At 43.3% G+C, this 12,378-nt stretch overlaps 1 protein-coding gene across 1 annotated transcript; it reads right to left on the bottom strand.

Moving 5' to 3' along the window:
* Nucleotides 1–10,204: 10,204 nt before the first annotated feature.
* On the bottom strand, nucleotides 10,205–10,783 carry LOC121786679. The gene has a single exon (XM_042185313.1). It carries the CDS (start codon nucleotides 10,781–10,783, stop codon nucleotides 10,205–10,207), a length of 579 nt encoding a protein of 192 aa, XP_042041247.1.
* Nucleotides 10,784–12,378: the final 1,595 nt, after the last annotated feature.

Here is a 12,378-nt window from a genome sequence, read left to right as displayed (position 1 = left end):
TTCAAGGTCAACTATGAAATGACTAAGCAAGACCTCAACTTAGCTAAGTTTCTAACTGAGCTTCAGAACGCGAAAGGCATTTAAGCCCAAGCTATGTTGGTTGATCGCGCCTCCAGTTTCAAGGTCAATAGACCAAGAAAGGATGGCAAGGCGGAGCAGGCCGCCAAAGGATTAAAGGTTAAGAAGGGCAAGAAGAAGGTTAAAGCAAGGAAAACTGGCAAGTGGTTCAAGTGTGGTGAAAAGGGACATTGGGAGCCAGATTGCCCTAAAAGGGTAAAGGTCCAAATGGTTCAGGTATACACCAAGCTCATGTTTTTGAAACTCACTTAGTAACTGTTTCTACCCATCAATGGGTAGTAGATACGGGAGCCAATGATCATGTGTGTTTTGATCCTGCTCTTTTGCAGGAATCAAGGAAACTAAGTGAAGGCGAGATCACTGTCCATCTGGGGGATGCTACTAGAGTAGGAGCGATTGCAGTGGGAGTTTTTTATATTCGCTTCTCTAGTAGTAGAGTTTTAGTATTGAACAATGTTTTATTGATACCTTCGTTTAGAAGGAACCTGGTTTCGGTTTCTAAACTTGTTTTTGACAGATATTCTGTTTCTTTTCATGATGCTTGCATTATAAAGAGAGATGATTATTTTATCTGTCAAGGTATCATGGAAAATAACTTGTATACTATACGCTCTACGCATCATCTTGTTGAGTCAAATAACATATCAGTTTCTCGCAAGAGAAAAACTTCTCCACACGATGTGAATGATATGTACTTGTGGCATCTAAGGCTTTACATGCCAATCCGAGAAGGATCCAAAAGTTAGGGAGCCTTAGCTCAATTGAGGGACTAAATTTAGAACCTTTTCCAACTTGCGAATCCTCCTAGGAAGGCAAGATGACCAAAAGATCATTTAAGATCAAAGGAAATAGAGCTAAGAAGGTACTAGATCTCATTCACTCAGACGTGTGCGGTCCAATTCAAACTCAAACTAGGAGAGGCTATGTATATTTCATCACCTTTATTGATGATTATTCGAGATTAGCCCAAGTCTATTTGATGCAATGCAAATCAGAATCCTTTGAGAAATTCAAAGAGTTCAAGGCATTTGCAGAGACGCGTCATAGTGAGACTATAAAAGCCTTACGATCCGATCGAGGAGACGAGTACCTTAGTGATGAACTTTTGGGCTACTTAGCAGAAGCTGGGATTGAATCTCAATTAACTGCACCTGGCACACCTCAACAAAATGGGGTTGCAGAATGATGTGTAGTGTTAGTATTGGTTGAAAACTTTCCTTTTTAAACTTAGTCTAATTTTTGTGGACGGACTAAAATAGCAAAATTTGTCTATTTTTGTGGACGGACTAAAATGGCAAAACTTAGAAATAATTTTGTTAAAATTTAAAATAATAAGAAAGAAAATGAAATGTAAATAATATGAATATTGTGGATTAAAAAAATATAAAATGCCAAAGACTTCGTTCTTGCAAATATCCAATAAGCACAGTGACGCGGATACAGGTTGCAGAGTTTGCAAAAATTAAAGGAAAGAAATGCAAGTGGAGAAAATGAAGTCCGTGGTTTGCATTTGGGCTGTTGAATATTGGGCTAAAAACTGTAACTAAATGATTTAACCCATAGCCTCAAATAATATTCCTATTTACTTACCTTTTAATATGCAAATGCCACTAGTTATCTTATTAATTGTATTTTATTAATTTTTCTCTATATTTTAAATTTTTAAATAAGTTCTCCGGATCTATAAATAGTTGTATTGTATTTGAATGTGAAAATTAGTAAAATAAACTCATCATATTACATGTTATTATTACTTATTTGTTGTTTCTATTTTCTTAATTTTATTATATTAAATTCCTTTTTATTGTTATCCATTTCCTTATATTTAATATTTGTGGATGCTAGTAAGTATATATTAATACATAGGGATGCTAGTAAGTTTATAAAATATACTATATAATCATGTACTAAGGGTGCATTATAATGCTAACTTTTCTAAGTTGCTAACTCATCAACGTAATGTATTAAAAATGTCAACACGATGATAATGAAATGTCAACATAAACTTAAGTTGATATATTAATATATTGTGTTGACATTAATATTTAAATGTCAACACAGTTTATGTGTTGACATTTTAATGTTATCGTGTTGACGTTTTTAATACACTACATTGATGATTTAGCAATTTAAGAAAAATTAGCATTATAACGCATCCCTTAATACATGATTATATATATATATATATATATATATTATAAATATTTATTTAAATATTTGATTGATAATTTTACTCTATATCTAACTTCATGAGTTGCATTTATGGACCTGTCATATATTTACAAAGCGGATGAATTAAACTTATTTGCTTGTCATACATTTAAATACAAGTAAAACATCTTAGAAATGTAAAATCAAAACACATTACAACAAAATATTCATTCTCACTGATAGAAATCCATGGCTTCCATCCTAAAACCAATTGGTTTTAGGATGAAAGCCATGGATTTCTATCATGGTATCAGAGCGGGTCGCCGACTGTGGGTCATATTTAACTGACCCAGTAGTATATCTGGGCCGAAACCGAAAAAATGACTGACCCAGCAGTATATCTGGACTTAAAAATTTGGGCCAAGTGGTCCAACTGATCGAAAAAAAATTGGGCCGATTGTCCAATCGATTAGAAAAAAGTCCAACCCCTCCAAGGTTCACCTTGAAGGGTTTGAGGGAGGGTGTTGGCAATTGAAACAAAAAATATAACATATAACTGTCTCACATCGGTGTCAAGAGAAAACTGAAACTAGTATATAAGTCTCATGGGCCCCTCCTTCTATCACCAATTGATTTTAAGATGGAATCCATGGATTTCTATCACTCACTAATTGGTAAATAGAGATAGATAATTTGATAGTCAGATTTTTATGATTTGCCATGCAACCACAATAAATTGTTTAGAGCATCTCCAGTGGCGGCCTTCCGGTAGGATGTCGGGTCGGACGTGCGGAAGGGCGTTGGGGACGTCCGCCATTGGAGCGTCGAAGGTCGGATACGGACGTCCCGTGAGGACGCCGGGTGTCCTCGGACGTCGGCGCGACGGGCGGGCGGACGTCCGCCATTGTGGCGTCCAGTCGGACGTCCTGTTTTTAAATTTTTTTTATTAGTATGTAATTTTTTTTTTCGAATCATGTATGTTTTTTCCGATGAAGTTGTTAATTTTTCCCGTTCGTATTCTCGGTCAAATTTTATTTCCGTAAATGTAAATTGTTTTATTTGTAAATGTATGATTTTTTTTTATTGCGGGATGTCCTAGTGGGAAGGGCGATGGGAAGGGCGGATTGTGCAGGGGATGTCCTAGTGACGTGGCAGTGAGATGGGAAGTCCTAGTGACGTGGCAGGAGGTGTTTTTGAGATGTGCTAGTGGATGTCCTAATGGGACATCCGCCCACTGGAGATGCTCTTAGTAAATCCCATATTTTATTTTAGGAAAATGCAATCAGAGCAACTATTGGACAAAGGTGGTGGTTATTTCGGTCCAATGATGATAGAGGTCGAGAAAGATATCCTGAACGAAGCAACACATGAACTCAAATCAGAGCACGTTTGAGACGAAGACTATGCCAAATTGAAAATGAAAATGAAATCTGGAATGTATTTAGCAAGAAATTGGTCAACAGTTTAACTGCGCCTATATATAACTCTATTTGTCCCAATGAAGATAGCCCACTTTTCTTTTTAATACAGTATGTTTCAACAAAGATGAGAGGCGGCATATCGAGCATCCCCTCCATTTGCGGGGATGGGGACGGTTGGGTGATTGGCTCGATGCCTAGATAGGCGCGTCATCGGTAGAGGTGGCCTTTCGCGACACCCGTTGTGGGAGAGACACTGCAACATGAGAGGGTGGAGGGGGTGGGTAGGGTTTTGATATTTTTTATTTATTTATTTAAAATTCTATAACTACCTACATATCCTTCAACTCCATTTTTCATTCAATATATTTATCTCTTTCAAAATTCATCTCTCTATAAAAATATGAATCTTATGTAATATGAAAATGCTCTTGCCATGGAATTGATCGTGGATGCACTGCCAGCGATCTTTGAAGTAATTGCTGGATAATAAAAATACCCGGCGGTCCGAACTCCGCTTATACCACAACCACAGAGGTTTATTCATCGAGACCACGAGGATGCTGCTCCCCGACTATTCTAAGACTATTTTTCCAAGGACCCCCTGATGGCCTCAGCAGACATTCCGTCGGTGATTTCAGATGTGGCGACCGTTATTTTTGCGCACCTCTATGCACTCGTTGCTCGTGACGAATACATCCTCCAACGCCCTGACGGTGTTGGACGTGTCGGTCTCTCTACATTGCAGAATTGCACAATGACAATATGAAAACTTGCATCTGGCCTGGTCCAGAAACGTTCGACGAATGTCTCCATGTTGCCAACATAACAGTTTAGGAGTACCTTAAGTGATTCTGTCATGGGGTGATTACGGTTTTCCGAGACACTTATATGCGGAGGCCAACATCCAAGACAAGCAATGACTCACAAGTAGGAGATGACTCAAAAAAGACGTGAAGCGTGCGCTCGGAGTCCTTCAATCACGGTGGCTGCTCGGAGTCCTTCAATCACGGTGGCTATAGTGAAGGGTTCAACACATTCGTGGTAATGAAATATAATATCTGACATCATATAAGCATGTATCATAATGCATAACATGATAGTTAAAGATGAACGAGATAACGTCACGATGTGGCAAGACGATTCGGTTACCTTCAGTTCGGCTATGGTAAGCGACCCCCCACTCAAGGTACGATTCCACAATTTTGCGAGTTTACAACCCGCCATGCTTCTATGCGCGAAGAACAAATTCACGACAAACTCCAAGACTACATGATCAAAGAAATTTGGTCATGCACCAACGTTTTCTAGCATTTACTTACTTTTAAGTTATATTTATAACTGTTAATGTTTTTATGAAGTAATTTCGTGTTATACATTGCTTGTTTCAATTTGAAAGTAAAATAATGAACAACGAAAGTTAATGTGAGAGGTGTGGGAAGAGAGGTCTATCGTACAAGTTGTGGTCTAGTGCAAAAAAAGAGGGAATGATGATGCGGTAGGATGAATTTTGTTGGTAGTAATCTGCCAACAAATTCAAACAACATATTATAAGAAATAATTTTACTAACGGACGAAGTCTTCGGTATTGCTGACGAACGAGATCCGTTTGTAATTTTTTTACCAGTAATATTTTTGTTGATTTGCGAAGTTTGTTTGTAACCTACCGATAATTGATTTGACAGAAAGATATTTATGAGTTACTGTCTGTAAGAAAATTGTTGGTAAATCCTGTATTTTTTTGGAGGAAAATGGGATGACATATCATATCTGAACAACTATTAGGGTATCCACTATAGGGGCGGCGCGCCGGCCGCCCCGCCGATATATAGTGCATGGATCGTCCGCCCCGAGGCGGAAACCATTTTTGGGGCGGAAGGCCCTCCGGCGATAAGGGTGCGAGGACGCGCCGGTCACACCTCGCCGCGCCGGCCGCCTCTGGAATTTTTTTTAATTAGTTTTTAAAATTATATTATAAATACCACTCCTCCACCACCCATTTTACAACATTTTCAAACACTCTCCATTAATTCACTCTCTACACTTTCACTCTAAAAAAATGCACGATGGAGACGACGAATCACCCGTCACTGACGAATCGGGATATGGCGGATATCCTTCCCAACCGTGGGGTTGGAGTCAAACTCCCCCACCGTGGGGATCGAGTCCAACTCCTCCTCCATCTCGCTTAAGTTTAAATGTTCGTTGTATAATTTTACCGTTTTTAATACAACGAATATTCGGTCTCAATTACCTCGTTTTCTAATTATTTACATTCCGATAATTTTAATTATAATTGATTTAAAATATATGAAAAAAATGAAAGTGGCTAAAAATTTTGGGGCTATTGGAAGTGTCCACCTTATAGCTGCGGACACTTTTTTTTTGTGGGCGTGGACAAATAAACTGGGACTGTGGACAAAAAGGGGGCGAGCCTATTGGAAGTGTCCGCCTTATAGTAGATGCCCTTAGACAAAGGTGGTGACTGTGTTGGACTAGTGATGATAGTGGTTGAGAAAGATATCATGAATAAGATGACAAATAAAAGGAAGCAACACATCAACTCAAAACAGAGGACATTTGAAATGAAACAATGCCAAATTGAAAATGAGAACGAATCTATGGATGTACTTAGCAAGAATATGGTCAACAATTTATTAGAATTTTCGCATGACAATCCATAAATCGCCAATATATTATTGTTTTTTTTTTCTTTTTTTTTAATAAAAAACGCCCTTTGTGGGCGGGAGGTTTAGGCAGACCTCCAACCCGTAAATAATATCAAGATAAAATGTTCTAACAACATGATCTTAGCCCAAAAGTGACTAGGATCTAAACAAGAATATGAAGAAGCCAAGTAGAGGTCCCACAAGTCGAGATACTCCGTACTACCAAGTGGAAAAAAACTGACTATATATATACGAGGGAGAAACGAAAAATTATCAAAACCAGCCACCAAAGAAGCTGGATCAACCCACATCTCTACGTCGGAAACGGAAGTTAGGATATCCCAGCTGGTCCATCCTAACCAGCGCCTTCAGATACCGAGGCGCAGAGATTGGATCATAGTAAGTAAGGGCAGGGGTCTGAATCCCCTACCTGCAAGAAAGTCAGCAGCTCGGTTCCCTTCTATGTAGATGTGTGAGAACCGAACATGTCGCTAAGAAGTCATACTCCGGATTAAAGCCATGTGATGTCTGAAATCCGCAGCGCCAAGCTGTCTAGATGACAACAAGGTAACCCGAGCCGTTGAGTCAAGCTCAATCCAGATGTGTGTCGAAAGCTCCATAGCCATCTCGAACCCCCGAATCAGAGCCAACAGCTCCGCCTCAAAGCTCGATGATGTGGCTATTGGAGCACAGAAGGCACGCAAAAGTCCTCCATCAGAGCCTCGAACCAATCCTCCCTCCCCCGCCTCCATTGTTGATGTAGAGAAGGCACCGTTAGTGTTTAGCTTCACCCAAGGGGCATGAGGGGGATGCCATAGGATGATGAGTGACCGCAGAACACGCTGTCTGGGGGAGAAAGGCATGAAATCAACCGACGACGAGCATCCCCTCCAGTGGGTAGGGGTGATCTTGCCGGCCAAGACAAGCACATGCAGGTGGTGAGTGACCTGCCCAATAACATGAGAGTGACGAAAAGGACGACCGCCATGCTTGTAGCCGTTCCTCTCCGTCCAAAGAAACCAAACAATCAAACTGGGAACAAGAAAACTAATATGTAAGGCAGGAGCCCTGTGGAAAGAGGACCTCCGCCAGTGACCTAGTCTAAGTGCAATATCAGTGTTCGTGTGAATCGGTGTGTGCGAGGAAAGAAACCAGACATCGAAATACTCCCATGCAGAAAAAGCCGAATGACTCAAGAAAAAGACATTACTAAGAGACTCGACTGAAGGAGACCGACAACACTGACATCTAGACGCTAACTCAATCCCCCTCCTCTGCAACTTCCCATCCACTGGCAATCTACCAAATAACAACCTCCAAATGAACACCGAGATGGTAGGGGTCAACCCTTGGTTCCAGATAAGCCCAAAAATCTCCCTCTTCGGCAATCTAGTCCGGATGCTTTCCCAGGCTGAGGTCACAGAGAACTCGCCATGGCTAGTCAGACTCCACCGCCTCACATCCTTTGCCCCCAACTCGATCGGCGTGGCTCTGATCTGGTCTATCACATCTGGAGGTACGTCAAACCTGAAAGATAAACTATGCAGCATATCCTCATCCCATGCATAATCATGCCAATATGATGCAACGACCTGAGATTGAGGAGGATCATTTCCCGGGACGCACAGACTCCGAATGGGGCTAGCCCCAAGCCAGACATCATCCCAGAAGCTGATCTTCCCCTCACCCAAGGACCAACGGATATACTCATGCATGTATGACCAAATACGACGCAAACGACGCCAAGTAGGACTATCATGCGACCCATAAGGAGATGTATGCAAATGACAAGGAAGGATACTGTACTTCTGGGTCATGAACTTGGCCCAACGAGGATCCTGAGCTAGCAGTCTCCACCACAACTTGAACCCAAAAGCCACTGACACTTCCCTGAAGCGGCGAATACCCAAGCCACCCTCATCAAAAGGCAAGCAAATCTGTCTCCAAGAAATCCAGTGTAGCTTCCTCTTTTCTCCAACTGTACCCCAAAAATATCTAGCCAGAATTTGCTCCACCTCGTCCAGAAAGTCAAGCAGAGGATTCATGACCTGTAAGATGTGAAGCGGGATGGCGGTGAGGGTGCTCTTAATCAAAGCAAGTCGACCCCCAAAAGCAAGATGTCGATGGGACCAACTGTGGATTCTGTCCATGAGCTTCTGTCTAAGGGGCAAAAGATGATCTGCCTTCCTTGCTCCTCTGAAGATCGGGACCCCAAGGGATGTGAAAGACATCACCCCTCTCTGAAAGCCTCCAACCTCCTCAACAATGCTAGCAAACTCCATGTGCTCAGTCGCCAAAAAGAAATGTGTCTTCCCATTATTCACCTTCTGCCCAGACACAGCAATGTAGTGATCCAGGCATCCAACCAACCTTTCCACTGCCTCTCTATGTGCCCTCGAGAATATGATTATATCATCCGCGTAGGAGAGATGAGTGATAATGGGGGCCTTTTTTCGGCATCTGTATATCATCTCTCTATCCCCCTTGATCAGCCTATCCAGACATCTTGAAAGGAAATCTGCCGCTAACACAAAGAGGGAGGGCGATAAGGGATCCCCTTATCTTAGCCCCCTTGAGGACTGAAAGAAACCCGCCGGACCCCCGTTCACCAGGATTGAGAACCAGCATGACGAGATGCATATACTAATCATACTCACCCAGGTTGTTGAGAATCCCATCGTTTCTAAGACCTTGAGCAAAAACGGCCACTGGACTCTATCATACGCCTTTGCCATATCCAGCTTGAGTGCCAGATTGGGCGATCTCCCTCTACTCGAAAGCTCCTTCCCCAGGTCAGGTATTAACTCTTGGGCGAGAAGAGCATTGTCACTAAGCAGTCGGCCCTTGATGAACCCACTCTGATTCGGTGCAATGACAAGGGGGAGTAAAGGTGCAAGTCTTGAAGCAATGATCTTTGTGACGATCTTGTTCGTAACATTGCAGAGGCTGATCGGTCTATAGTCCCCCCACGTGACTGGGTTAGGCTTGTTCGGAATGAGGACGATCATGGTAGCCGTGAAGCTTCGGGGCATAAACGCCCCACTGAAAAAAGTCTACCACAGCTGCAATCACATCCCTTCCCACAGTGTCCCAGCAGTGCTGAAAAAATAAAGAAGTGAACCCATCCGGCCCGGACACACTATCACCACTGATCCCAAAAACTGCATCCCTAACCTCCTTCTCCTGCGGTGGCGCACACAGGGCCTCCTGGTCAACTGAATCTGGAAGTGTATGGATGAGAGATAAGTCAGGCTCTGCAAGGTCCCCAACGTCCGATGTCAGAAGCTGCTGAAAGAAGGCTGCCGCTGACTCTCTGATCTCTGTCTCCTCTGTCAGTGTCTGCCCACCAAACTCGACCGTGTGTATCCGCGACTTAACTCTCTTCTGTCTGACCCAGCCATGAAAGAATTTGGAGTTCCTTTATCCATCAGCAGCCCATCTAATCGCCGCATTTTGCCTCCAGAATTCTTCCTCCATTTTCGTCCTGATGATGAGCTCTGCAGACACTCTACTGAATTCAGCTCTATGTGCTGGTGTCGGGTCACTATCATATAAAATCTGTGCCTCAAGCACTGCCTGCTCTGCATCCTTTAGGTTTTGGATGATGTTGCCAAAAACTTCTCTGTTCCAAACCTTTAGGAGCTTCTTAGTCCTGATGAGCTTGAGTTGGAGGTTCATCATGCCATTATATCCTGTCTCTGCCTCCCATACTCTGGATCTCGCCCCTAAAAGTCTCATGTCTCACCCACATATTCTGAAATCTGAACGCCGGTCTCATGGTCTGGACAGAGAATTGACATCCCACCAAAAGTGGTGCATGATCAGAGCTAAATCTCAGCAAATGTGTCACTCTCGTCGTAGCAAACACCGATGTCCAATGCTCTCCAATCAAGATGCGGTCCAACCTCTCCCAAAGCCCCCCCTGTACCACGTGAAGATCGGTCCATCGAAACCTGGGTCAATCAGCTGGCACTCAGCAATAGCATTGGCAAAGTCCATCATGTCTCTGTGCCTGTCCGTGTCACTCCCATGTCTCTCTTCATTGGTCAGGAACATGTTGAAATCCCCTCCCACAAGCCACGGCCTTCCTTCCATAGCCATCGAGATGTCTCCCAACTTCTCCCAAAGTGCCTGTCTCGTCTCTCTCGTGTGTAGCCCATATACTATGGTGATGTAGATCGGGAAAGGGAAGACTGCGGCAGAGATCTTAACGTGTAAGGCCTGTCTCGAGTCATCAACCACTTCCACTGTCCAATCCTCATGGGCAGGAATCCAAATATGACCACTTTCATTGGATCCCGCAAATCGAAGGCCCTGAAAGTTCTTCCCTAAAGCTGGTGGTGTCCTGTGTGGTTCAATCACTGCCGCAAACAAAATCTTGTGTTCTCGAATCAGATATCTCAGATGTCTCTTAGTGCGGGCATTCGCCACACCCTGAGCGTTCCACACTAGGAACTGGCTTGTCATGGGGAACAAATCAGGTTTTGAGCGAGGTAGAAACCCTCGCTTTCTTCATCGCTGCTTCAATCACAGGTCGGCGATCCCCATCACTAGCGATCTCCATCGGTGAGCTCCCATTTCTAGCAGCCCCATTCCGTATTCCTTTTGCCCTTCTAGCCTCGTGAAAAATCTGAGCATCTGCGATCCCGTCATGCAGAACCAAGGTCATGGACGCCTCTGTCTCAAGCTCCTCTGATACGATCATGGGAGCCGTGCATCAAACATTTCAGCCGCAGCGTGATTCCAAGGGTACTCAACCTATTGAAATGACGTCTAAACGATCTTCAAAGGCCACCAATGTGTTCATCTTCGAAAGAGGGTCGCGTGAGGATATTGCACGCCTCGATCGGAGTCCCGTGGAGAGAGTTATGGCTGATTTACAAAATCCGCGCAGAAAGATAGCAAGTCCAGAGAAAACACCCGACCGGGTGATTTCGAGGTGCAAAACACCCGACCGAGTGTTTTCATGCTGAGCACAATTGGAGTCCAGGAGGTTCACCCGGCCGGGTGAATTAACTTCGCGAAAACACCCGACCGGGTGATTTTACTGTTTTAGACGATTTTCACTTATTTTGGGCCATTTTCTTGGGTTTCCAACCCTAGCTATAAATACCATTTGTGAGACATTTATTTGCAGACTTTGATGAATGATATTTTAAAGACTCCTTTGAGAGCATCTCCCTTGTTAGATTTTTATCCAAATTCCTACATGTAGGTTGCTTGGTTTATGTTCATTAGACTAGATCAAGTATAGGTATGCATTTATGGTGGTGTAGTCATGAATGTGGAGCCAATGGAGTATTTGCTTTGGGTGAAAGTAGCCTAGGATTGCCCACATCTTCTTGTGGGAGGTCATAGGTCCCTAAAGAGGATTCCTCCTTCATTACACTTTCTTCTCATCCATTTTCTCTCCATCCAAAAACATTTTTAGTCTAGTTTTTGAGGCTAGGCTCTTTATCTTTATCTTTAAAAACTAAAAATTGAAATCAAACACTAGTTTAGGTATTTCTTGGGCACATGGAAGAATTCCCTCACAAGAAACCTTATCATCCTCATCCTCCAAAATAACAAACCTATTACTATGGACCCCTAGTCCCATGTGATTCTCACTACCCGGCAAACTGCTCCCTCTAAAGGTGGGTGAGAGTGATCTTGGTCTGTTCTGCGATTCCCCACCGTCGTCCGTCTCAAACTCCGAGCCCTCGGTATCTGACATGGCTCGACCCTCGACCTCCTCTAGCCGCCTCAGCCTTCTTTTCTCTCTATAGCTGGCTCTGCTTTCCGGACTTCTCTTCGTCTTCCGTATTTTTCCCTGTCCAGAATGTTGTAGGACAAGCATGCCCGAGTTCGGGACAACAGGGGGCTCTCGAGTCTGAAGACTGCTACTATGGTTGTCGTTTCGGTTCGCCACCACTCTGTATTCATACTTGGCTACCTGACCTCCCTTATTCTGTCCCTGCGCCGCTGAGACCCTCATAACATTGCCATTCTTACCTACACGGTTCCAGCCTGATTCTGCCTCTGTCTTCTCTGTAATTTGCTTTCCCCGGTTCTGTCACCCT

This window comes from Salvia splendens, chromosome 22, assembly GCF_004379255.2.
Source record: "Salvia splendens isolate huo1 chromosome 22, SspV2, whole genome shotgun sequence".
NCBI classification, from domain to species: Eukaryota; Viridiplantae; Streptophyta; class Magnoliopsida; order Lamiales; family Lamiaceae; genus Salvia; species Salvia splendens.
The sequence above is the reverse complement of the archived record's forward strand: the minus strand, read 5'-3'. Positions and strand labels throughout refer to the sequence as shown.

Coding starts and splice junctions, on each gene's coding strand:
- LOC121786679 (XM_042185313.1), bottom strand. CDS start 10,783: ATGACAAGCCAGTTCCTAGTGTGGAACGCTCAGGGTGTGGCGAATGCC.